The sequence below is a fragment of the Zingiber officinale genome, chromosome 1A (genome assembly GCF_018446385.1).
Source record: "Zingiber officinale cultivar Zhangliang chromosome 1A, Zo_v1.1, whole genome shotgun sequence".
NCBI lineage: Eukaryota > Viridiplantae > Streptophyta > Magnoliopsida > Zingiberales > Zingiberaceae > Zingiber > Zingiber officinale.
In genome coordinates, this window is record NC_055987.1 from 169,609,562 (window position 1) to 169,637,288 (window position 27,727).

The window sequence follows — 27,727 nt, forward strand, 5'->3', positions numbered from 1 at the left end:
CAAATATCAAAATTCTAATTCGAGTTTGTTCAACCTGATCGATTTTGACTCCAGTTCGGTTGAATCAATACATGTGAGGTGTGTTGGACTTTTAGTGGATTTGATTAAGTTGGGGGAGGGGCAACAAGTTAACCTTGTTGTTGTGTTGATTCAATCAAGCATGGTGATTCAAGCGAGATAAACAGTTTGGTTGAGGTAGGTGGGTGTAAGCTATTGGATAAGTTAGATAGTTCAAGTGTTTTAGTTCAACTTGTTAAGGACTTCTAATTGGTTGGTCCTGAAAAGTTAGTAAATCTAAATGAATTGGTTGGTCAATTGGGGTTTTAATATATATTTTTTTACTTGGTTGGTCAAGCAAGTTGTGCTTGTGGGAGTTGAGCAATTTGGTCGAGTAAGTTGGTCAAATTGTGGAGCTAAGTAAACTACCCAAGGGGATATACTGTCAGACGAGTAACATGTAAGTTAGTCAGGCTTGGCAAGTTAGGCTGCTTAATAGTGTAGGCTTAGGCTGGCAAGTTAGTTCATGCGGATAGTTTAAATCAGATATTCCTGTCAATCAGTGAGCTCATGTATGATGTTAAATGACTTGAGGATGAGAATAAATAGCTGGTGGATGAGGGTGGATTTCACAAAGGGCTCCATTGATAAGGATGGCGAGTTGGCACATAGATTCAATGGAAAAAAGTTATTCTCCTAAAACACTTCACATATTTTCCATCAATCAAAAACTGAAAAAACATTCTTTTATAAAACAAACAAGTGAGACAAATGAGTCTAACATCGTCTGGAAGTAGTGGTTCAGGTGGCAACAAATCAAGGGACGATACAAATGGCAGCTTCTCATACTGAACATCCAGTTCCAGGGTTAGGTGAGTTAAAGGAGATAAGCATGGGTCTGGACATATGCTCAGTTGCAGGCCTTGCATACATTTCTAGTACAAGTGTGTGCTGGATTTCTTGACAGGGAGGGTTACCTATCTATCTACTTCCTTTTCCTCAACTCTGCTTTTATTCCATTGGCATTTAATATGAGGGGGAGGTTAGATTGGTTACAGAACAAATCAAACTCATGGGGAGAGAACCTGATCCATAACTTTCCTTGGTGGTGGTGGAGAAGCCAAAGCAATCAAAGACTAAGAAAGCCAAGTTAACTCGGTCATCCCAAACTTCCTGCTACCGGACAATTCTTGCAAGCATATCTCACCTCGAGTACAAGAACAAGAATTTGGCACCATGAAATGTTCAATCGCATTCTCAATTTGTGTTGAAACATATATTTTTTTTAAAAAAAAAAACATGAAAGAATGTAAAGAATCACTTGTGTTATGTGGATATGCATAATTCACAAGGTTCCTGTAAATTTAACAAAGAGAAATGGCTGCATGACAAGTGCTGCTTGCTTAGTAATGACAGTCCACCAGGGACGAGGCCGAGAAGACAAGCGGTCGCCGGCTTTCAAAGGGGAAATCCGTCGTTGATGACTTTGCCGTCTCGGCCTCGCAGTCGTCTTCTGCCGGCGCGGGGAGATTGAGATCTAGGGAGAAGACGTTGCTGTCTTTTTTTATTTCCTTCGGATCTGCCGGCGCAGTCAGCGGGCGGTGCCGCCGCATGTGGCCGCCGAGAGCCTGGCCGGATGAGAACTCCGCTCTACATATGGAGCACTCGTGCACTCTCGGCTTGTTGTTCCCGGTTCCGTCGCCGTTGCTCGATGTCGTCGCGACCGGCCTCGCCGTGATAGAACCGGCAGTCATCTGGAAAACCTCTGTCTGTGCGGCGCCAGGGATATTGGCTCGGTCGAGGAGGACCGCCGTCTTGGGTTTCTTGTGGCTGGTGCGGTGGCCTCCGAGAGCTTGGAAGGAGGGGAAACACTTGTTGCACGTCTTGCACTTGTAGGCCTCGGCTCTGCTGCCCTTGGCATCGATCGTGGCTTCCTTAGGCTCGTCGGAAATCTGCACCGCACGTCCCTGAGCGAGAAGGATGAGGCAATTGGCCATGTCCTCATCCTCCTCCGTGATGGCCGTGCTGCTGGAAAGCTCCGCCGACGAGATGGACGAGGCAGGGCCGACGGCGGTGGCGGGCGGCCTCTGCCGTTTCGTCCTCTTGCGCTTGACGAGCGGCGAGGCGAGGAACTGATCGCTCCCGCTGCTGCTGTTGTGATCGACGACATCTTCTACACAGTCCATGTGGCTCCGTCAACTCTTCTTCTGCTTTGCAGTGGGTAAGGAACAGAGGAAGGGAAGTGAGGTATAAATAGTGAAAAGAGAAGGCGAGTCAAAAGCGGCCTAAAAATTCATCTCCCAAGAATGGTAACTGCGAATGCTTCAGTTTTTCCAAGGTCACAATTGGACAGATTCAAACTTAAAATAAAGGCAGAAGAGAAACGCTAGCCGGGAGGAGAGAGCAAAGAATAGTTTACAATTGGAGAAGGTTGGAGTGCATAGTTGAAACTCCCTCCGGAAGCAGAGTGCAGTTGACACTTCGCTTTACGGGGAGCGCGAGGAGGCATTAAACTCCGCGTGGAGTGGCTCAGCGGCATGCCATAGTGGACCACAACCAAGGCACCAAGGAAGGAGAGATATTATAGATTATTAGATGGGAGCGATCGAGCAACTGGGCGAGGAGATTCGCCTCTGCTGCCTTTGAAGCAAAGCCATTCCTTTCAGTTCGGGCAAGGATTTCTGTGGACGGGATAGCGAGTGCAGTCCTGGAGGCTGAAGCCACAGTTGGCTGCTCCGCCGGCCACTTGTTTCTAAAGCTTCCCCGATTATTGTCATCCATGGCTTTTCTCCTAAATTTGTCGTTGCAGTCTTTCTTTGAGGATTCAGTTGACCTTCTCGAACTAGAACTACCTGGAGGTGCAAAGAGCGAAAATGATTAGTGGGTATCGGTATCGAGGGGTAAAAACCCCTAAAAATATGCATAATGTATATTTGGCATGCAGAAGTCAACGCTTGAGTTAGGGGCATCATCTTGGCGTCACGGAGTTGGCTTATAATAAGTTGGTTGTGTAAGGCACGAAAGTGAGGAGTGGAGCTTCTCACTCTTCTCCTTTTCTTTTGGAGGTAGCGGAGCAAGTAAGGCATATAAGTTGGTAGGCACATTGACTTCATCTCCTTGCTTCTAACACATTATTGGTGGGGTTGATAGATTAATGAGCGTGATGAGGTTCGGTGGGTTGGACTCGAGTTTGACATACAAGGAATGTTGTTGGGTGTGGATCGTGGCATCATATGGCAAGCGGATCAAACCAAGCAGGGGTAATGCTTAAGTCAGCTAGTGAAAAGTAATTGATCTTTAAATGAATCAAAGACTTTGGAAGGCCATTGTTTAAGATACTCTTTTAGTTATTGAAAAAAAAAAAATCTCATTTGCAAACCTTGAGAAAGTGCAATGGTTAAACATCAATTGCCATGTTGATCCGCTAGGTTGGAACCACGAGTAGACCTATGCTCGCATTCTCTCCTTGCACATCTAATGGTCTTAAACGTTTATAAATGCTCCTAAGAACATATTTCCTTGACAACTCCCCCACCAAGTCTTTATTTGATTTTAATAAGGTGTGTGATTCATGTGAATGGGACCGCTATAATTTTTTTTTTTTTTTTTGAAGAAAAGTAAATCGTATTATATATCAAGTGAGGGTATACATATATATTATACGCCCCAAAATGAAAAATAAAAAACGAAAAACGTGCATGTGAATCTTGAGAACATCCTCCCTATGTTAGAGATATCACTCATCGACGCCTATTACAAACTTGCCATATTAGAAAAATCATACAAGGCATTGCTAAGTATAGAGCCTTATTCAACTGGCCATTACCTTGGTAGCTTCGGAGGAAGACCTTCATTATTCATTTGGAGGTGCTCATCGAGTCATAGGTGTAGCCAAGTCTTCACTTTATCCCAAAGAACTTTGTTGATCACACACCAAAGGTGTAGTCTAGCTAGCGTTTCATCAGCGAGGTTGCACAATGGGCAGATTTTGCATGGCTCATACAGTTTCTTATCTTTCGTGCATAGGCAGCCTTGTGCAAAGAGCCACGGTGTGAACTGATTGTGCAAGAAAAAAAAAAGGCGGATCCTGCCGCCCAGCGGCCCCCTAGGCCTGGCCCCACAGGGATCCTAGGAGGAGGTAAATCAGCGGTGAATGCTGGTCCGGTTAAAGCGTGGTGTCTCCGGATTTAACACAGTCGGCCCAGATTATTCATCCAGTGCGCGTCCGTGGACCTTCGACCCTACGACTCATTGTGCAAGGATGCCACGCCTTAACCGGTTGATCCAGCCCGCGGGGGCGCCACGGTGTGAACTGATGCTTCGACATAAGATATAGGGCTTTCATATAGCCTTCGCCCAAGCTTTGGTCTTTGCTCCGTGGTCGAAAAACTGCCAGGGGGCACCCGAACCCTGCTGGACAACACTAAACCATCAAACTTGCCAAAGTAATAAATCCTCCTTGTGTTAAACCTGTTCGGTCACGTATGATGCCCTTGAGTTGTAGCAACTTCTTGATCAAAGACGAATTTGAGGCCTTGACTTTCCAGTCCCACAAGTCGACATGCTGGAGGTACTAACGGTGCACCCATTTCACTCAAAGTGAGTCCTTTTGCTGCACATTCCACAAGTATTGGCAGAGTAAAGTTGAGTTCTATTCTTGTAAGTCGCGAACTTCGTAACCTCCCTCCTCCTTTGATAAGCATATGGTGGCCCAGGAAATTAGCAGATGTTTGGAGGTTCAAACAAAGGAACGACAAATGATATAGAACTTGTCAATCAAAACACATGGCATCGGAAAAATGGAGAGCCAAAAACATTCAACGCCTTGCAAAATAGTCTTTACCAATTTGAGTTTATCTACAAAAGATAGCATGTGCTTGGGCCACGATGCGAGCTTACACAATATGGCATCCATAAATCACCATAGTTGCTGGCGCGTAACATTTGTGTAGCAAATGGGATGCTAAGATAATCAATAGGCGGAGATAATCAAGTGAGGGTAACAATTCTGTAGCAAATGCGATGCTGAGATAATCAACCGTGCAACATCAAATTGGTCAGTAGTCGATGACGTGTGGAGCGTGGTCTGACTTGGGATATTAACACCAATTGAGTATGATTCCATCGCTTAAGGAGACGTCTTGATGTGAAAAATTCATGCACAACGTTGAACAAATTAGTCTTCATTATTTCCCATGCGGATTTGAAGAACTTTGCACTGTATTCATCCAGCCCCGATGCCCAATCATTGTCGATACGCATTAGTGTTTTTTTGTGCATCTTCCAAGGTAACAAAATTGATGAATTTTGTTGATCAATAGTGGATAGGACCGACCCAGCTTGGATGGTACTAATGTTTGTAAGATTGAAAAACGCGATAAAAGGAGAGGTGAATATTGCTCGATAAAAATATTTTTTTTTTCTTGTATGAAAACAAAAATAGAATTGCAGCGGAAAACTAAAAATAAAAACATGATCAATTACTTGGTTCACAGTCTAGTGATTGCTATTTCAAAGCTCACGATCCCTTGGATCATTTTCGAATGGACAATTTACTAAAGCTCTCTTCTTCAAAAGATTTTGGAGAAGGAGGAAACACATACAAGATTTGAGGATAGTAATAAGTCTACTAAACTTCTATTGAATGAAGTGCAATAACAAAACTGAAACAGACAACACAACGATATAGAGAGCAGACATTTGTCGTCGAAGAGTTTTGGCATATCAACACTTGCACTAATAGAGTAGCAGAGAAGGATTAGATGAATAGATTACTCAACCTTGAACCTTGAACCTTAAGGTTTCTTCTATAAATTTTTCATCTAGTTGACTGAACCTCTTTTCGATCGACCGATCTCCAGAAACTGCCTAGGTTCACGTCTAAGTTCATGATCTGCCCAGATCATATCTTCTATGAAATCTGCCTTATCGGTCGATGCACCCTCTGATCGGTGGACTGAACATCAGAATTTCCTTTGTTGCTCGATCTGATCTTATCAAATCTGTGCTTACCATATGTATTTATTCGACTGATCCAATATTTGGTTAACTACTTTTGAGTTTCTTTTTGTTAATTGATTCGATCGTATTTGATTTCCAGTTACCAAATGTGTTCGGTCAATTGATCCTCATGATTGATCGACTAAACCTTTATTTCCTTCTTTGCTAGATTTAGATATGATTTGTGCCTATCTGCTTAAATTGGTTGACCAAACCACCATGTTCGATCTACCAAACACTTCGAACAACCAAAGTTTTTATTTTCGATAAAATAGAGTTAGCACAATAATAATAGTAGTCTTGTAAGACAGAGTTAGAAATAATATGATTATGCAATAATGAGTATGACATTTAGGATTGTCTGATCTTGACTTAGAAACCTCTATTGGTTTCTTCAGTCAAATCAATGCCTAAGGTGGTCTCAACTCAGACGCATCCTTCTCGCCTTCCATAACTGAAAGGTCTCTCCAGGACTTACTTTACTTACCTTCCAAATATCTAGTCTGACTGATTTATTTGGACTTCTTCTTCTTAGTTTATGATCGACTAGATCCGCTAAGACTTTCCTGCCATACCAAATTAGGACAATGGAAAGAAATAGTAAAGTGAAATAGTGTAAAAATTCACTCACTTAGTATTTTACACTTACTTGGAGTTTACTCTTCCAAGACTTCTCACTATTTAAGGTTCACTTCCTTAGGATGTTCCACTTGCTTGGAGTTTACTTTCAATACTTCTCACCACTTAAGGTTCACGTAATTAGGATTTTCTTCTTGCCAAGCATCCGATCACCTTGGTCTGCTTAAACTTCTCCCTTGTCAGACATCTGGTCACCTTGACCTACCTAGACCTTTACCAAGCATTCGGTCAACTTTGACCTGCTTGGACTTTCTCTTTGCTAATCATCCAGTCAACCTTGATTTCACTATTGGGTTGCAATGTTTACAAATAAAGTTCCACATTGAAAACACATGGAAAGGATTATGGATTTATAAGAAAAAGATATCTCCATTGTTATGAGGTCTTTTGAGTAGAGCTCAAAAATAAAGCCATGAGGGTTTAGGCCCAAAGTAGATAATATCATATATTGGTAGAGATATTTAAATTCTTTTGGTCTTAACAATTGGTATCAGAGCACGGTTTGCCAAAAGGACTAACCATCGACTGTGCACAAGAGTCATGATCCAATCGAGCCATGTGGGGTGAAATATTGACCTCTAACGAAGGAAGTGGGGGCTCTCATGTCTGGATCAAGATTACCATACATCAGGCAGAGAAGTCCTAGTTGCAGCTAGTCAAGGAAGACCTAGTAAGTCGTTGGACTGTGAGGCAAGGAAGTCCTAGTTGGTTGGATGGGCCGAGGGGCAAAGAAGTTCTAGCAGGTCGGTTAGACTAAGGGGCAGAAAAGTCTTGGTGTAAAATACAATAATTAAATAATAAGTGTTACGGAAATAACCTTATAGAATTTTTTAGAAATTTTTTAGGATTTAAATGGAGTCCATATGATACGTTTAAGGGAATGAATCGATCAGGCTTAGAGAAAGCATGTTTGAAATATCACTAAAGTAGGAGTTGATTTATTGAATCAACTTAAGTATATAAAATAAACCTAGGTTTGATTAAACTCCATCTCTGACTCCTTCTCATCCTCTCCCGATCCTCTTCCACTCTTTATCCTGATCTCGTCGACTTGCTCGATTGCTGGACATCCGTGCGCTGTCAACACCGTGAGTGGTCGACCTTCTCTAGCCATGGGATTATCTCACTATGCGCTCTTCGTAGTGTGACTCCAGTCAATCGCCTGTTGGATATAAGTGATGTGAATGGAGAAGAGGTGGAAGAAAAAAGATGCTCCATTGTGAATGGGATTTTAGTCCCACATTGGGAGTTTCATGGCATGTTGGTTGGTTTATATTGACTCACATGCATTGAGGATGTGAACAAATGCATGGGGAGAGACTCTCTCTCACGCGTGGATCGCAAGGGGGTGCAAATCCAGGGCCCAGATTCGCACTGAACCATGTTGACTCGTGTGCGGGCACGACCTGTGTGCGTTGAATGTCGAACGGGTTGGGGCAAAATTTGCCCAAGGGGAAACAACCAACATTTTACCACGTAAACATTTTTGCTGCTGTGTAACTGATGCATTAAAGTTGAGATTAATGCAGGATCAAAACGATCGAGCGATAATAAGTGAAACGGTGGGTGTTTCGCTGCTAGGCAAGTAATGGTCATTAATCAACCATTAACGTTGTCGTTGATCTGAGTTCCTATATAAGGAGGCTTCGATCACAGGCAAAAGACACACAGCAACACAGGCTTCTCTCCACCTTCATTCCCTCATTCTCTGTTGTGTAACTCCTGCTTGGCAGAGTGCCCATGATAGCATTCGGGTGTCTCTCAGTTCGCCGTGACCACTGGTGCTTGGTGGAATCATGGTCAACCGTTGTATCCTGAGAAACAACCGACCCAAGTAAACCTCAAAGCACTGCCGGAGGTGGGGTGAATCTGTTTCAAGGAAACTGCTTTAGTCGCAAGCCTCGGTCAGTTTTCCTGATCAGTCTCTTCATTTGCCCGGCCGGTCTGCTCGCCCGGTCAGCCAGTCTATTCGCCCAACCTGTCTGCTCACCCGGTCTACTTTCGCCAAACTTGTCTGCCTCTCACCAGACTTGTCTACTCGCCCGGTCTACCCTGTCGCTCTACAGACTGCTCTGTCAAGACCTGCTCTGTCACTCTATAGACTGCTCTATCACTCTGCAGACTACTCTGTTAAGACCTGCTCTGTCGCTCTGTAGACTGCTCTATCAAGACCTGCCCTGTCGCTCTGCAGACTGCTCTGTTAAGACCTGCTTTGTCGCTCTGCAGACTGCTTTGTCAAGACATGCTCTACAGACCTACTCTGTCACTCTGCATACCTACTCAAGTCGCTCTGCAACGCAGACCTGCAGCTTAGTCGATCTGCCCGCTCGGCGACTCAGTCCGCTCTTCTGTACGTAACAGAAATCAGCCCCTGCTATAGCCTGAGATTATCCGCTCAAGTCATCTCTATTGTAAGTTGAATTTAATTCGAGTATTTGAATTTAACTAATACCCCATATATTTCTGGCAATAGATTGTTTGTCCAACGATCTAACAATCTTGAAACAGATTCGATTCTGTTGAGATGGCCACAGAATGGAATGTTGAGGTGCAACAGACTCAACACGTGTAGACCCCCTTCGCCCCGATTGGAAGTGTGGCAATCAACCATGGGGAAAAGTCAGAGAAGTTCGGTGGGCTAAACTTCAAGAGGTGACAATAGAAGATGCTCTTCTACCTGACCATGCTCAACCTGGCTCGGTTCTTGACCGAGGACCCTTCCAAGCATGCTGAGGATGCTGATGTGCAGACCATCAGTACAGTGGAAGCATAGACTCATTCTTAGTTCCTTTGCCGAAACTACATCCTCAACTGCCTTGCCGACTCGTTGTACACTGTGTATAGCATGAAGAGAATGGCGAAGGAGCTGTGGGAGTCCCTGGACAAGAAATACAAGATGCAGGATGCATAGACCAAGAAGTTTATCATGGGTCGATTCCTGGACTACAGATGGTTGACTCCAAGACGGTGATCAGCTAAGTCTAGGAGCTTCAGGTGATCTTGCACGAGATCCACTCAGAATGGATGGTTCTGAGTGAAACCTTCCAGGTGGCTGCTATCATTGTGAAGCTGACTCCCGGCTGGAAGGACTTCAAGAACTACTTGAAGCACAAGTGGAAGGAGATGAATGTGGAGGAACTCATTGTTCGACTTCACATCGAAGAAGACAACAAGAGTTCAAAGAGAAAACTATTCTCTCAGGCTACTATGAAAGCCAACATGGTCGAGCATGGTCAAAGCTCGAAACGGAAGAACCCTAAGTCTTCCAAGATGAGACCCAGAGAAGGCATCAAAAAAAATAAGTTCTTTGGGAAGTGCTTCAACTGTGACCGAGTGGGTCACAAATCTTCGGAGTGCAGGAAACCAAAGAAAAAGCAGGAGGCTAACCTGAACGAGAGACCAGAAATGGACGACCTCTGCGCAGTGGTCTCAAAACTGAACCTGGTTGGTTCAAACTCGTGACAATGGTGGATCGATACTGGAGCCACCAGACATGTGTGTTGCAACAAGGAGCTGCTCTACAATTTCGAAGAAGTCACTGGAGATAAACTGTTCATGGGGAACTCAGCAACCTCGAACATCATGGGCCAAGGAAAGATGGTGCTGAAGATGACCTCAGGCAAGGACCTTACTCTGAACAATGTACTGTATGTCCCAGAGATTCGGAAGAATCTAGTGTCCGGATCACTACTAAGCAAGCATGGCTTTCGCATTATTTTTGAGTCGGACAGAGTTGTATTGTCCAAAAATGAAGTGTTTGTATGAAGGGGTTATGTATCTGATGGGTTGTTTAAGCTCAATGTAATGGCGATTAGGCCTAAGATAAATAAAATTGAAAGCTCTTCCACTTATATGCTTGAGTCTTCGTGTTTGTGGCATGGTAGAGTAGGACATGTTAACTACGATGTGTTGCGTAGATTAATAAATATGTAAAACATACATGCATTCCACCTTGACCCAAAACACAAGTGTGAGATTTGTGTTGAAGCAAAAATGACAAAGTCATCCTTTCAACATATTGAAAGAAGTAACGAACCACTTGACCTAATCCACACTAATGTGTGCGACTTAAAAGGTACGTCAACATGTGGTGGTAATAAATACTTCATCACTTTTGTAGATAATAATACAAAATACTGTTATGTGTATCTTCTCACAAGTAAGGATGAAGATATAAAGAAATTCACTCTATATAAGACTAAGGTTGAAAACCAGTTTAATAGAAAGATTAAGGTGGTTCGAAGTGACCGAGGCGGTGAATATGTATCACCGTTTACTGAGTTGTGTGCTTAACATGAGATTAGACACGAAACAACAGCTCCTTATACTCCTCAGCAAAATGGAGTTGTTGAGTGAAAGAATCGAACTCTAAAGGAGATAATGAATGCTCTTCTATTGAGCTATGGATTGCCAGAGTCCATATGGGGAAAGCTGTGTTAATAGCTAATTACCTTTTAAATAAGGTGCCCCGGAAGAAAATAGATAAGAGCCCTTATAAGTTATGGAATGGAATACAATCGTCCTACAAATATTTACGAATATGGGGGTGTCTTGCCAAAGTGTTGGTGTCTGATCCGAAAAGGATTAAGATAGGACCAAAGACTATTGATTGCATATTTATTGGATATGCACATAATAGCAGTGCATATCGATTTTGTGTGTATAAGTCACATGTACCGGAGATACACAAGAACTCGATAATCGAATCGAGAAATGTCTCTTTCTTCGAGCATGTGTTTCCGTATAAGACTCGTGAGGATGCTAACTCATCAAAATGGGCATATGAAACACAAGATGAAGATGATGATGAGGAACCTGTGGAGGTTGAGCCTAGATAGAGAAAAAGAGCTCGGGTAGAAAAATCCTATGGCTCGGATTTTATCACTTCCATGTTGGAGAGTGAGCCTCGAAGTTACTCAGAAGTTGTAGGCTCTTCTGATGGACCTCATTTGAGAGAGGCAATTGCATTTGAAATAGAATCTATGTTGCAAAATCACACTTGGGAACTTGTGGATCTTCCTCCGGGAAGTAAACCACTAGGTTACAAGTGGATTTTCAAGAAAAAAATGAAGTCAGATGGCACGATCAATAAGTATAAGATCAGATTGGTAATCAAATGATACCGACAATGAGAAGGCCTCGATTACTTTGATACATATTCTCTAGTGTCAAGAATAACTTCCATTAGAGTATTGTTGGCTATTATCGCTTTATGGAATCTTAAAATATATCAAATGGATGTAAAGACTGCCTTTCTAAACGGGAATTTAGAAGAGGAAAGTTACATGGAGCAACCTGAGAGGTTTTCTGTGCCAGGACAGAAAAACAAGGTATGTAGATTGGTGAAGTCATTATATGGCTTGAAACAAGCTCCAAAGCAGTGGCATGAAAAAATTGATAATGTCATGAAGGAATGTGAATTCAAGATCAATGAATGTGATAAATGTGTCTACATGAAAGCCACAGAGAGTGACTATGTTATCTTGTGCCTCTATGTAGACGACATACTTATCATTAGAAGTAATGATAAGATAATAAAATTCACAAAAGGTATGTTGAGCTCAAGATTTGATATGAAAGACATGGGTCTAGCTGATGTAATTCTAGAAATCAAAATTCTTAGAACAACAGAAGAACTTGTTCTTAGTCAGTCCCATTACATGGACAAAATTCTCGAGAAATTCACCAAGAATGATACTGTGTTGATACGAATGCCGATAGATATGAGTCAACATCTATAAAAAAATTAAGGTAAAAGTATCTCTCAGCTAGAGTACTCTCGAGTGATTGAAAGTCTGATGTACCTGATGAGTTGTACACGACCAGACTTGGCCTACGCAGTAAGTAAACTGAGTAGATACACGAGTAATCCCAGTGTTGAGCACTGGAAAGGGATAACAAGAGTACTGAGGTACTTAAGGTATACTCGTGAATATGATTTACACTATATGAGATATCCTACCGTGATCGAAGGATACAGCGATGCAAGTTGGATATATGACATAAAAGACTCTAAGTCTACGAGTAGATACATATTCACTCTAACAGGTGTAACCATTTCTTGAAAATCTTATCAACAAACCGTAATAACCAGATCCATGATGGAATATGAGTTTGTAGCTCTTGACAAATGGTGAAGAGCTTGAATGGCTACGACAATTCTTAGAAGATATTCCTAGATGGTCGAAACCTGTGCCAACAATTTGCATACATTGTGATAGTCAATCAATAATTGGTCAGGCATAGAGCCATCTGTATAATGGTAAGTCTAGACATATACGTTGTAGACTTAATACCATTAGACAACTACTCTCCACGGGAGTTATCACCATTAACTATGTGAAGTCGAAGGATAACCTAGAGGATCTTCTAACCAAAGGGTTAAATTGAGAGTTAGTTGTAAGCTCATCACGAGAAATGGGCTTGATGCCGTTGTCAGCGATCAGTGCAGAGGACACCCAACCTATGATGACTGGAGATCCCAAGAATTAGGTTCAAAGGGATAACTAATCTGCACTTACTAGACACACTATGGGGGATAGCCCAATGAAATAGTGACTAGACGAGGGTAAGCTGATGAGATTTTAATGATCAAGAAGAGTATATGACAACTCTTGAGGGATCACCTATGTGAGAAAGAAGTGGAGCCGCTTCGAAGAGAATTGGAGGCACAATTTTTAGAGCTTATCACAGAACTAGGCGTGTTCATGGCCAAGAATGAACACACTCATGAGAATTGAGTTGTATCAGGGAGAGTCTTGGGTGAGATTTGTCACTGCTTACATAGACGACAGTATAGTTCAAGGACATCATGTCAACTATTAGCTAGTAAGCAACCAAATCTTCACAAGGGAAAGTTCAAAGGGTAAAACCTACCTATCCTATACTTGACTCAACTGCTGAATGCTATCACTTAGCCTATCTCCATTCATGTGAGAGGATTGTTGGATATAAGTGATGTGAATGGAGAAGAGGTGAATGAGACTTTAGCCCCACATTGGGAGTTTCATGGCATGTTGGTTGGTTTATATTGATTCACATACATTGAGGAAGTGAATAAATGCATGGGGAGAGACTCTCTCTCACGCGTGGGTGCGCAGGGGAGGTGCAAATCCAGGGCACGGATTTGCACTGAACTATGTTGACTCGTGTGCAGGCACGACCTATGCGCGCCGAATGACAGACCGGTCGGGGCAAAATTTGCCCAAGGGGAACAACCAACATTTTTCCATGTAAACCTTTTTGCTGCTGTGTAACTGATGCATTAAAGTCGAGATTAATGCAAGATCAAAACGGTCGAACGATAATGAGTGAAATGGTGGGTGTTTCACTGCTAGGCAAGTAATGGTCATTAATCAACCATTAACGCTGCCGTTGATCTGAGCTCCTATATAAGGAGGATTCAATCACAGGCAAAAGACACACAGCGACACAAGCTTCTCTCCACCTTCATTCCCTCATTCTCTGTCGTGCAACTCCTGCTCGACATAGTGCCCGTGATAACATTCAGGTGCCTCTCAGTTCGCCGTCACCACTGGTACTTGGTGGAATCACGGTCAACTGTTGTATCCTGGGAAATAGACGATCTGAGTAAACCACGAAGCACTGCCGGAGGTGGGGTGAATCTGTTTCAAGGAAACTACGTTAGTTGCAGGCCTCGGTCAGTTTTCCCGGTCAATCTCTTCATCCGCCCAGTCGGTCTACTCGCCTGGTCTGCCTTTCACCAGACTTGTCTACCTCTCACCAGACCTGTCTACTCGCCCGGTCTGCCCCGTCGCTCTGCAGACTGCTCTGTCAAGACTTGCTTTGTCAAGAACTACTCTGTCAAGACCTGTTCTGTTAAGACATGCTCTGTCAAGACCTACTCTATCAAGACCTACTATGCAGACCTGCTCTGTCGCTCTGCAGACTGCTCTGTCAAGACTTACTCTACAAACCTACTTTGTCGCTCTACAGAATGCTCTGTCAAGACCTACCCTGTCATTCTGCAGACTGCTCTGTCGCTCTGTAGACTGCTCTATCGCTCTGTAGACTGCTCTATCGCTCTGTAGACTGATCTGTCAAGACCTGCTCTGCAGATCTACTCTGTCGCTCTGCAGACCTGCTCTGTCACTCTGCAGACCTGCTCAAGTCGCTCTGCAATGCAGACCTACCGCTCAACCGATCTGCCCGCTCGGTGACTCAGTATGCTCTTCTGTACGTAATAGAAACCAGCCCCTGCTAGCATCCTGAGATTACTCGTTCAGGTCATCTCTATTGTAAGTTGAAATTTAATTCAAGTATTTGAATTCAACTAATACCCCGTATATCTCCGGCAATAGATTGTTTGTCCAACGATCTAACATCGTCGCCCCTCTTTCTCCACTTCCCATAGCCCGATGCCGAGCCACAGCGTCATCGACCCTGATCGCTTCGCCGCCATCCTCGGAAGGGAGGAGTCGACGAAGAAGACTTGGGCAGCCTCTCTCTCTCATTCACAGATCCGAGCAAAGCAACGACCATTGTCACCGGTGAGGTCGTCACCTCGATTTGTCTTTCCCCTTTTGGTGGTGTCACACGACTTCCTTCGCTAGATCTGTATTGTGGCCATCATCTCCGGTAAGTGGTTGCAACCAACACCACAACAATTCCATGATCTCCTTGGTTCATCAACTACTAAATTTAGGTGCTCTACTGCCACACTTGAGGTAATCAACTGGCATACGATCTAAGTGTTGATCTAGTGAGTTGATTTGAAGTATTTGGACTGGATGACAGCAGCTCCACCTAGCACTGACCACCCTTTCTAGCAATAAGGTCTTCGACTGTAAGATAACAAGGGAGCAACCAGATTAAGGTAAGTTGTGTATGGAGATCAATTTGCATTTCGATGATGGATTGGTTAATTGTTGATGATGGTGTTGGTTTGATATGGATTTGTATCAGGTTTCTTTTTAAGGTTGTAATCTGTGTAGCTTGGTTAATGAGTGATTAGTTGTTTCAAGTCATGGATTAAATGATGGGTTGATTGAGGAATTGGGATGATTAAATTCAGTTAGTTTCATATAACTTTGTGTTGGATGGTAAAGACTCTAGAGAGGGGGTGAATAGTGATCATCATTTTTTCAGAAATTGAGAGTACACTGCGAAAAAGAAACATGAAAGTACAAACGCTAACACAAGTAATTTTTTACTTGGTTCGGAGCCTTCAACGACTCCTACTCCAAGGTCCACACTATTTGAGTGCTTTTATTGGACAATCACTATCAGTTCGAAAGTGAGTTACAAAGATTTGAGTACAAGAAAAGAAAAATAAAAGATTACCGACAATAAGAAAGAAAGAACATAGTTCCTTGATCGTTGATTGTCGGAGCAGCTTTTCAAGATTGTTGGAGCCTTTTCGGAGTAGCACATGAATGTCAAAGTTGTAGCAGATGATGTCGTGAAGTTGTTGATCGAAGGCTGCTTTTATAGGCCCATCCGGGGGTCTAGATCCCCTCCTCCGGGCGCTTGGACCATTGAGGCGGGCTCGGCTAGTCGACGCACTCTAACTCAGCTTCTGGATAAATTTTCTAATCTGAGTGCCTGGACCAACTCCGGCGCTAGGACCGCTAGGGGGCCTGGCCAGGTACTCGGCCAAGCGAAGTTGGTCCGGGGGCCCAGATCCCTTCTGAGCACCCGAACACTCTTTTTTGGCCACTTCTTCCCTGCAAAAAGAGTTAGTCCAAGCAACCAAAATATGTTTATCTTGTAAAAAAAAATTAGCACAATGTAGTAAGATAGTAGTAGTAATTAGATCTTGTCTCCCTGAGCTGGAGTCCCTATTTTTGCTCCATTCTTCATTCAACTTCAGCTTGAGGAACACGTCCATGCCATGCAACACGGCTAGAGAGTGTTTCTTACTTCTCATCCATGTTCCAAGGCTTTTTGACTATGTTTTTGCTCCGAATTTGCTTCATATCAATATAACATATAAAGAATAGATCTCCGAATTAAAAAAAGTAAAACAAACAAAAGGAAAATGTGAGAATGCGAAATATGCTCATAAAATACCATAGAATGTATGCAAAATATATTAATATTCATGTAAGAAACACACACATTAGTCGACTGCACACGGTTGATCAAAAATATTGTTCCGGTCACACTTGCTTGGAGTTCACTCCTCCAAGATTTTTCATTACCTAAGATTCACGCCCTTAAATTTTCCACTTGCTTAGAGTTCATTTCCAAGATTTTTCACTACCAAAGGTTCACTCCCTTATGATTTTTCTCTTGCCAAGCATTCGATCACCCTTGACCTACTAGGACTTTTCCCTTGCTAGATATCCGGTCAAGCTTGAGTTGTCTAGACTTTACCTTTACCAAGCTTTCTGTCAATCTTGACCTACTTGGACTTTCGCTTTACTAGTCATCTAGTCAACCTTTACCTGATTAGATTGTCCCTTCACTACAAAAATAATTGGGTTTATCGAAGGAAATTTTTGTTGAAAATACATTGGAATATTTGGTTACCAATAGTATTCCAACGGAAAAGTGTTTGTTAGAATATCATTGGTTGAAACGGGGTTTTCTGACGGAATAAAAATTCTGTCGGTATTTTCCCCAATTGAATAAATATTGTTTCCAACGGATTTACTGATGGAAATACTGTTTCCATTGGTAATTATCGATGGAAATAATATTTTCATCGGTACCCAAAAACTAAATTTACTGACGAAAGCATTGTTTCTGTCAGTAATTACCGACGGAAATACCAATTCTGTCGGTAATCACAACGGAAATGGTATTTTCATTGGTGAATATCGAAACCAATTATCGATGGAAACTTTGTTAACGTCGGTAAAAAAATTAAAATGGGATAAGTTACATTCAGGATCTACCATGTTTACAATTTACATATCTATATAAAATCATCACAGACGATGATATTTCATACATATATACATTAGATTTGACAATCCATACATACAATCACATTTTACACATCCTAATCCATACATACAATCACATATTACACATCCTAACAATCCATACATACAATCACATTTTACACATCATAATAATTCATACATACAAATAAACTAACATAATTGAAACAATTCATATATCACAAACAAACAATAGTATTGTGGATAGTAAAATAGATAGAAATAAACACAATCTAAATAAAACATAATCTAAACAAAATACAAACACAATAATAGAAACAAATATCCATATATAAACCTAAATGTACATAATTAAATATATAAATCTATACCATGATAACAAATACTCTAAAGAACACTAGTAATAGACAATCCTGCAAAAAGTCAAATACGATATATTATGATCAAATTAATGTATAATTCAAAATGTTGCATATATGTATAATGAATTTTACATGTAATAAAAAATACTTGGATAAAAAGAAGAAGAAGAAGAAGAAGGACACCTGAAATATATAGTAACACAATATTTAGAAATGAACATATTAGAATATCAAAACTAAATATATTTTGCATGGTTTATGTATGATAAATAAAAAATTAAGTTATAATTGAACAAATCTAAAAAAAAGTTAATCACCACGGTCTGATGGGTCTTGAGTTTCCTATGACTAAAAACTATATAGTGTCTGGGTATGGGTGAAATTAGCCATGATCGCTTGCATACAACCAAAGAGAGCTTCATTATCTGTGTCATGCGTGGCTCTAATATGATCCTCCCCGGGTCTCCTCTGCTCCTCAGCGGTCCTCCTCTGCTGCTCAGCAACCCTCCACTAGTTTATAGAGGTCATCTTTTCATCCATTGACTTCAGTTGAGTGCACAGTTCTTTATATTCACGACTTAAAAACTGCTTCTCAGTAGAAGTAGGTGGGATCCTCTGGTCCACACTTTGCAGACTAAAGGATGGACCATAAAAGTTTATTAGTTGATTTGAATGGACTCCACCTATTTAATAGGTGGGATCTATACAAATTAACCAATCCGTGTAGTGGTCCATCCTCTTGACCGCACTTTGCGGTCCAGAGGATCTGCTCTCCAGTAGAAGAAATGAACTAGTATGACCCCTAGGAGTCCTCAAATGATCAAATACCACTTTGGTTTGAGAGCCAAGGCCATAGAGGGTGGAGTTTTTTATCCTTCCACCAAAAATATCATAATATATCTCATTTAGCGCGTCGATGGATAGAGACGGTGACCCCCCCTCTGATGGTGGTTGAGAGGTCTGAGTCACTCTTTCTGTCATTTGCTCCTATGTGAAGAAAATATAATATTGATTAATATCCAATTTGATTACAATTACTAAAGTTAATCAAGATATAAATGAACAAATGTAATAAAGTTAATAATATTATATGTAGGGCCCGGGATTGAGAATCGACAAATGACTCATCTTTCTTATTGTGAGTCTTAAGAAAGACCTCCATACATGTGGGTTGTCTAGCAAGATCATACTCTTGCATACACAAATAATTTGGGGCATAATTATACAAGTTTGGTAATAAATACAAAATTTATTAAAAAGTATAACTTTAAATTAAACTCACTAGATCCATAGCATGCTCAATAATAGATTTGGATCCTGATGTATGTCAAGCAGTTCTGGTGCTCGAGCCACCTGCCTCTGTATTTCTATTAGATTGAGCATTTTCAGCATTTTCTCGCCACCTTTCTATGGCCCAGGTGGTCATCCATGTACTCCATGTTGCCTCGAAAACATACACTGGTCTAGTGCCTTTCTTTCTTATATAGTACATAAGGTCTTTATAAAGTTTGGCACGATAGCTATTTCATGTAGCTTTAAAATTTTCTTCTAGCTTTTCTTCTTATGTATATCTTATCTGAAATTATAAGTTAAGAATTTAGTATATGAAACGATAAATATATTATGGAATACCAAATATATTAAATTTACTTACTGCGGATTCATTATAATAAAATATCTTCATCTCCTAATCTATATGCATCTATATAGTACCAGAAGTGCATACACATTCTTTAAACTTTCTAGTGATATAAGATGTAACCCGGTGGTCATTAGGAACAAATCTGCAAGAAAAAAATATTAAGGAATGAAATTTATTGAAGAAATATATGAACTTAAATTACTTATAACAAGAACCCTGTAGCCACGGGGGTGCTACTGCTTGCTGCTTAGCCATAATAATATCTACAAAATAACATTACAATACAATATACTGTTGGATCGATACGCACATGAGAGGGGGGGGGTGAATCACATGATTTTTGAAAACTCATTTTCTCATTTTGAAATCAAAGTATACGCAGCAGAAATTAAAAAAAACAACACAAGAAAACATAGGCGGTTTTACTTAGTTCGGAGCCTTCGGTGACTCCTACTCTAAGACCCAGGTCCCGTGGATCTATCGATGGGTAATCCACTAAAAACCTCTTCCAGTACCTTCGGAAGAGAGAATCGAGTAAAAAAATATTGGAGAAGTGCAATAGACTACACTTCTCATTTGCAGAATTTAAGTATAAAAATTGTTACCGACACTTAGGGAATGAGGTAAGTTGTTCGTGTGTCGATGTCAGTCTATTAGCCATGATCAGAAGTCCTCAGAGTAGTCATTAGGCGTAGCAGCTTCGTAGCAGAGCCGTAGCAAGAGCCCGGAGCAGTCGGAACCTCAAATGGATGCGTAGTAGCTCGTATATGTATTGTTTTTTGAAGCTTCCTTGAGACTACCTTATATAGGCCATTAAAGGCGCCTTCCATAGCCTTGGAAGGCACCTCCAATGGGATAAAATTTATCCTGAAGTTTGCTCCAGCTTATCATCGAAGCGGTCAAGTTTTATCCCTTGGAAGGCACCTTTCATAGCTATGGGAGGCACCTTCCATGAACAGTACGAAGACATCTTCACTGCTTGAAGGCGCTTTTGGACATTGTTCATCCAAAGGCTTTTGCTCCTTTTTGCCCTGCAAAATGCATTAGTCTAATAACTAAAATATCTACCATACAAAATAAAGTTAGCATAATTATAATATATGGTAGTAATTAGTTCCTGTCCTACCAGGACCAGGAGTAGTTAAAGTTTCAGTTTAGGGATCCAAAATGGTTCTAAATTGGACCGACACCTACTTTCCCTTTAATCGGGACACGTTCTCACTTAGTCACTCTCCTCCAGTGACTTAACTTTACTTACCAGTTTACTAGTTGTCTGGTCCACAGGCCCAACTTGACTCCTACTAGATATCTAGTAGGCCCGTCGACATATCTGAACTTTGCACTAGCTATCCAGTCAGCCCGTTGACCTAGCTGGACTTCACACCAACTATTCGGTCAGTCCGTTGATCTAGCTGGACTTCTCGCCAAATATCCGGTAGGACCGTAGACTTATCTGGACTTCTCACCAGATATTCGGTCGTCTCATCGACCTATCTGGTTAACTCTTGCACACTTGGTAAAGTGGTTAGATCACAATTATATCTAACTTAACTTATTTGTCATTCATCAAAATCTGAGTTAGGTCGTTAGTATAAACTGCACCAATAATTTCTCCCCTTTTGATCTAATGATAACTTGGGTTAAGTTAGGAAAGAAAATATGCAAAGTAAGCACAAAAATGATTTTTAATCATTTTGAGGGTTAAGTTATTTTGATTTTCATCAACAATCATTTTCATTTCTTCTGTTTGCTAACTTAATCTCTAACCCTCTCCTCTTTGACATTCATCAAAAAAATATGAGTAAATAAGTAAAACAATGCTAAGTAAAGTAATGAGGGAAAGCAGTGAAATTTTAGCAACAACAAGAAAAATTTTAGAATTATTGGGGAAGTTTAAAGAAAACTTGTTCAAATTAATCGAAAAATGAAGTTTGCAAAACACTTGTAATTTTTTTAACCAAAAAAAAGCATAAATTTTTTAAAGGAAAGCTTTTGAAGATTTATACTAGGTTTTGAAAGCTAAACTTTACATAGTAACTTTAAAGTTTAAATAGCTGTTAAGAAACTTTTAAAATAATTTTCAAGATCTATCAACTTTTCAAAATACTTTGGACAAGAGTTTTGAGCTTAGAAAATATTTGTAAGATACTTTAAAATATGAATAAGTTTTAAGAAAATTTTAAAATAAGTTTTGCAAGAATGAAACTTTTCAAAAAATTTCAAGGATGAAACTTTTTCAAGAATAAAACTTTTAAATGACTAGGTTTTGCAAGAATGAAGCTTTTTCAAAAATTATTCAAAAACATCTTTTAAAGTTGGTTTAAAAGTAGTTTACAAAAATTGAAACAGTTTTTAAAATATTTTTTCAAAACATATGATTTAATAAGTATCAGAATTTTTCAAAACATGTGATTTTTCAAAATGTGTTAAGAATGATCTTCAAAGTAAAAATTTTGAAAAAGAGTTTTTAAAAACATCTTTTCAAAGGATGTGTAAATACTAAAAAAATATTTTGAAAGTCATTTTTAAATATTCTCCCCCTGAACTTGAAATTATTTAAAAATAATCTGATCAACTAGAAATTATCCTTAAGTGTCTAACCATTAGTTACTAATTAACTATCAGAGGATAGCAACATTCACTTGGTTAATCAGGTTAAGTGATTGTATCTAGTTAGTGTTTGACTAAAAGTGAATTACTTAACCTGATCACTATTCTGTTTGGTATTTTACACCTAGACTTGTGTTGATGCACTAATATAAGCATCTTAAGTCCAGGCAAAGGGCATATGCATCTTACGCCGTTCTAAGTTTGGAAACACACAATCAAGGTAGACCTATTGTGTTTGTGATATGCTCAAGTCTTAAATGTATAGGGACATGCTTTCTATGCATTTAATATGGACTAAGACTAAAATTTATTTTGAAAAATTAGGGAAATGGGATTTTTTTAAGTGATTTTTAAAAGAATTTAAATTATTTTTTAAAAAGAATTTTTTAAGAGAATTTTTTAAGAGAATTTTTAAAATATTTTTAAAAGATTGTAAAAGAATTTTTTAAAGCAGTAAAGTAATCAAGCAGTAAACAGAAAAGAAACAGGAATTTAACCTGGTTACAACCAAGGAGGTTGTTAATCCAGGGCAATGAGAAGCGCACTAAAAAGAATCTCCTTTACTGAAGGCGGAGAAGCCTTTTACACTTTGGAAGCTTAGAACAATTGCTAGGAATGACTACACAATTGATTGCTTGAGTTGTTACTGAATTCTTAGCTCCAGGCGCCTTTAAATAGCCTCTGGAAATTTGATTTCGATGGTCCAAGGCGCCTCCAATAGAGGTCGAAGGCGCCTCGAACCGAGTCAGCGGATAAAAATTTATCCGCTCTCAAATGGTCAAATTTGACCAGTTGAAGGCGCCTTAAGACTTGTTGAAGGCGCCTCCAAGGTGGAGGCACCTCCAACAAGCTCTAAGGCGCCTCCAACAAGATTTAAGGCGCCTCCAGTACTTGTTGAGGGCGCCTTGAGCTTGTTTTCCAGCTTATTTTTCCTTCGCTTTGACTTCCGAAGCTCCATTCTTTTGGGTGATTTCGGCCAACCGAAATAGGGCTCACCCGAACTCAATTTCTGACCTTCCTCGAGCAGCCTTCCTCCCTGGCTTAACGTCCCTCGAACGCCGCACACGTTCTTCTCGACCACCGGTGTACTCTTCCGCAGCTCTCTTGTCCTTCGGATGCACCAAGCCCGTCAGCTCCCTTCCCGTGCCGTTCTTCTCGCTAGATGTGTGTTCCACTCGACTTCCTGCGCTCCTAAGCTCCTGCACACTTAGACACAGGGATCAAACACAAAGCAGGACCTAACCAACTTGGTTGATCACATCAAAACTACCACGGGGTCCAACAATATCTAAATTCTTTTCGATCCTACAATCGATCTGGTCAAAATCCACTTCCGGGCGCCCGGAATGGTTCTGGGCGCCCGAACCACTTAAGTCAACCCAGTTGACTTTTTGTGGTCTGTTTCCACTGCTTCGGTTCATCTCATCTCGGTCCGGGTCTTCTGTTCCGGCTTCGCTAGCTTGGGTGATCTCGGCCATCCGGAATAGGGTTCACCCGAACCCAAGTTCTAGCCTTCTCCTCGAGCAAGCTTCCTTCCCGGTTTCTCGTCCCTCGAACGTCGCGTATGTTCTTCTCGTCCACCGGTGTATTCTTTCGCAGTCACCTCGTCCCTCGGACGCACTGAGCCCATCGGCTCTCTCCCCGTGCCATCTTTCTTGTTAGCCGCGTTTTCCGCTCGACTTCTTGTGTTCCTAAGCTCCTGCACACTTAGACACAAGGGTTAGACAAAACATGACCTAACTTAACTTGTTTGATTACATCAAAACTCTTTGGGGTTCCAACACTGTCCTCCTAGGACCAGGAACTAGTCAATGTCTCAGTTTAGGGATCCAAAAATGGTCCTAAACTGAACTGCTGCCTACTGTCCCCTTAATTGGGATGCGTTCTCACTTAGTCACTCTCCTCCAGTGACTTACCTTTACTTACCAGTTTGCCAGTTGTCCGATCCGTAGAGCTAATTAGACTTCCTACCAGATATCTGGTCAGCCCGTTGACCTATCTGGACTTTGCACCAGCTATTCGGTCGACCCATTGAGCTAGTTGGACTTCACACCAGCTATCCGGTTAGCTCGTTGACCTAGTTGGACTTCTTGTCAGATATCCAGTCGGCCCGTCGACCTATCTAGACTTCCCACCAGATATTCGGTCGGCTTGTCGACATATCTGGTTAACTCCTGCACACTTGGTAAAGTGGTTAGATCACAATTATACCTAAATTAACTTATTTTTTATTCATCAAAACCTGAGTTAGACCATTAGTACAAACTACACCAATAGATACTAAAGTTTACAAACATGCATGACATCAATACAAAATAATATAGAAATTAATAGTTTCAACATCATATTAATATCTGTCTAATCAACATTAATAGTTTCAAAGTCTTCATTACTAAACTCTGTTAGTACAAATTCATCCTCACTATTGGACATCTCTCCATTATCTATCTCCTCGTAAGTGACATTAACATCTTCAAATTCATTCTCACTGTTGTTTCATCCTGATGCAACTCTGGCCTGTTAACTAGTTCTTTTAATTCTTCACGTGATTTTGTAGTGTCTTTAGTTCTTCCAGGCATGTTCATCACAATGTTGAAGATATTATGGATGAAATTTTTTTCAATATGCTTGACATCTAAATTATGTCGAATAAATAGATAATTCCAATACGACAACTCCGAAAAAATACTCCTTTTCTTTCAACCACACTTGCACATCTGAACAATGTATTTATTTAACTCATCGCAACCAAGTTAAAATACTGGTAGAAATCCATAACTATCTATTTTTTCAATAATTTTTTCACCTGAAGCATGGACTGTTAGAGGAGGTTTTATAACTACAATATTCTGTAGAATTTTTTTTATTTCTCCTGAAAGGGTGATCAACAAGTAAAAATTTAAGATGATTATTAAACTAGGATACCTTCCCATTGGAAGGTAATGAAAATGTATCTGAATCTATCATGTAGTGTAGGTATACTAATTTACTAGTTGTGATCCATCCCAATAATATTGAGTATGATGGAAAATCACTAATTGTCCATAATAATGAAGCATGCAATCTAAAATTAGTTTTACTTGCAACATCATAAGTGACCGACCCCACATTCCATAGTTCATTCAACTCGATAATTAGAGGTTATACGAAAATATCAATTTTCTCTTTAGAATTGTTTGGGCTAGAAATTAGCACACAGTAAGAAACATAAATTCATCTTTCAGCACATCCATGGTGATAAATTGTATGATGTTAATATAACTGGCTAAGATGAATATTGTTGTCCCGACTGACCAAATGACTGAAATCCATTTGCAGAAAGTCTCAATCTCACAATATGTGGTTCCATTGCAAAGGAGAGAAATATAACATCAAGATGTTTCCATACATGGGAATCACAAGAATGACACATAATACCTCCATCGTGCTCATGTTTATGATACCACATTATGTGGTAAGCTGTAGCGGGAGATGCATACAAGCTTTAAAGTCTAACAGTTAAAGAAAAGTTAATACATCACTTTTCAAGCAATATTTTTCCTTTTCTTCCCTGGTATGTGAGTATGATGCTTATAACGAGGGTGAGTACACATTTTGCATTTACTCAAATCATTGTCTTCATTCCAAAATATCATACAGTTGTTCATACAATAATCAATCTTCTCTACAAGTAAACCTAAACTTCTAACTAATTTCTTTATACTATAAAAAACTATCAGTTATTATGTTATCAACAGGAAGCAGCTCTGACATCAATTGACATATATCATCATAACATCTTTCTAGAAAATGATGTTTTGCTTTCATATTCAATAACTTGTAGTAGCTAATAGTTGAGAATGACCAGAGGAAATGTCTTCTCACACTTCTCTTTTACTAGCCTTTAACATTTCATATAGTTGTTGATATTCATGTGTAAGTACCCCATGGTAGTTTTGATGTGATCAACTAAGTCAAGTTAGGTCCTGTTATGTTTTGATACCCTGTGTCTAAGTGTGCAGGAGCATAGGAGCTTGAGCGAAAGATGCAGCTAGCGAGAAGGGCAGCATAGGAGAAAGCTGACGGGCTTGGTGCACTGGAGGGATGAGGTGCTGCGGAAAAGTATGCTGGCAGACGAGAAGGAAGCTCACGGCAGTTCCGAGGGAAGAGAAGCCAGAGCGGAAGGATGCTCGAGAAGACTGAAAAATGAGTTCGGGTGAGCCCTATTCTGGTGGCCGAAATCACCCAAGCAAGCGGAGCCAGAGCAGAAGACCCAGAGGAAAAGTCAATTGGAGGTTGACTATGCTCCGTGCACTCGGACTGCCTGGACCAAGGGTGCCCCAGGTGCGCACCCTAGTCGAGCTGATTCAGCCCGATCCGGGCGCTCAGACCAGAAAATCTTATCGAAACTTGACGTGTCACGATCCGTTGCGAACTGGATAAAATTTTATCCATGTCCAGGCGGTTAGAACTCTTCCAGACACTCCGATAAAGGCTATAAATATAGTCCTGACTCCAATAGCTTAGAACAACACTTATAAAATGAATCCTTTGTCTGTTCTTTTACTGTGTGAGCTGTCAATGTTGTAAGAGGTTTCTCCGCCTGAAGGAGATTTTAATAGTGAGTTTTAATTGTCTTGAATTAGCAATTATCTGATTGCAAACCAAGTAACTCCTTTTTGTGTCTCTGTCTTTTGTTTACTAGTTGTTACTTTTTATGCAAGTGTTTATCAAGCTATAAATTTCGAGAAATATTTTGTTTCTTTTATATTTATGTAGGACAATTTACCCCCTCTTGCTGGCCGACAAGGGACCTACATCATGTGTTGGTATTTCATTTATATTGGAATAATCAACTGCAGCATTCATCGCATTGTGAACCATTGATTGTATTGGAACATCATTAGTTGATGATTCAAGTGTAGTAAAAGTTGTGCCAGATGATGAACCACCCAAAGACCCAATTGGTTCATACAAATAAGGTTCTTCGTGATATTACTAATTGTAGTAATTTAGCACAAAGCTATTTCTACATATATGTACTTTCACGGTATCCTCTTCACGAAAAGATCTATTTCTATATTTCGAATGATTACATGGGCACTGAAACTTGATATCATTAATACATTCTAGATGACTCTTAGGAAAGTCCACAAACTCTTCAACTTCAGCAATAAAATCATCTCTAATAAATTTATTTTCTAATCGATTGTACATCTAAGCTTTGCTCATAAACATTATCACCTAATAAGAATAAAATTTAAAACATTATTAAACTTGTACAATTTGATTTAAGCTTAAATAAATCAATCAAATATAATCTAGTGTGGGTAGTTTCAATTAACAACCTAATATGTTAGATCAGATATAATGTTCATTTTCTATTGAACATTCAACTTAGGTAACCACATGAAACTTAGATTGTTTTTCTATATATTTCAGATCAAACAAAAAAATATAGATTTCAGATCAGACAAATAACAAACAATGCTATCTTTTAGAGTACATCTAAATTCAACCATGTAAAATAGCAAAAAAAATAGTATTGATTGAATTATACCTGAAGAAGAGTAGTCTAGCCGGAGACGAGCAGCAAATGCATATACTACACAAAAATAAAAAATAGT

The 27,727-nt window shown here is 40.2% G+C and overlaps 1 protein-coding gene across 1 annotated transcript; it reads right to left on the minus strand.

Annotated features, from left to right (window-relative positions):
- Positions 1 to 858: 858 nt before the first annotated feature.
- Positions 859 to 2,804, minus strand: LOC122012347 (zinc finger protein ZAT5-like). The gene has a single exon (XM_042568852.1). The coding sequence runs from the start codon at positions 2,181 to 2,183 to the stop codon at positions 1,401 to 1,403; it is 783 nt and encodes a 260-aa protein (XP_042424786.1). The 5' UTR covers positions 2,184 to 2,804; the 3' UTR covers positions 859 to 1,400.
- Positions 2,805 to 27,727: the final 24,923 nt, after the last annotated feature.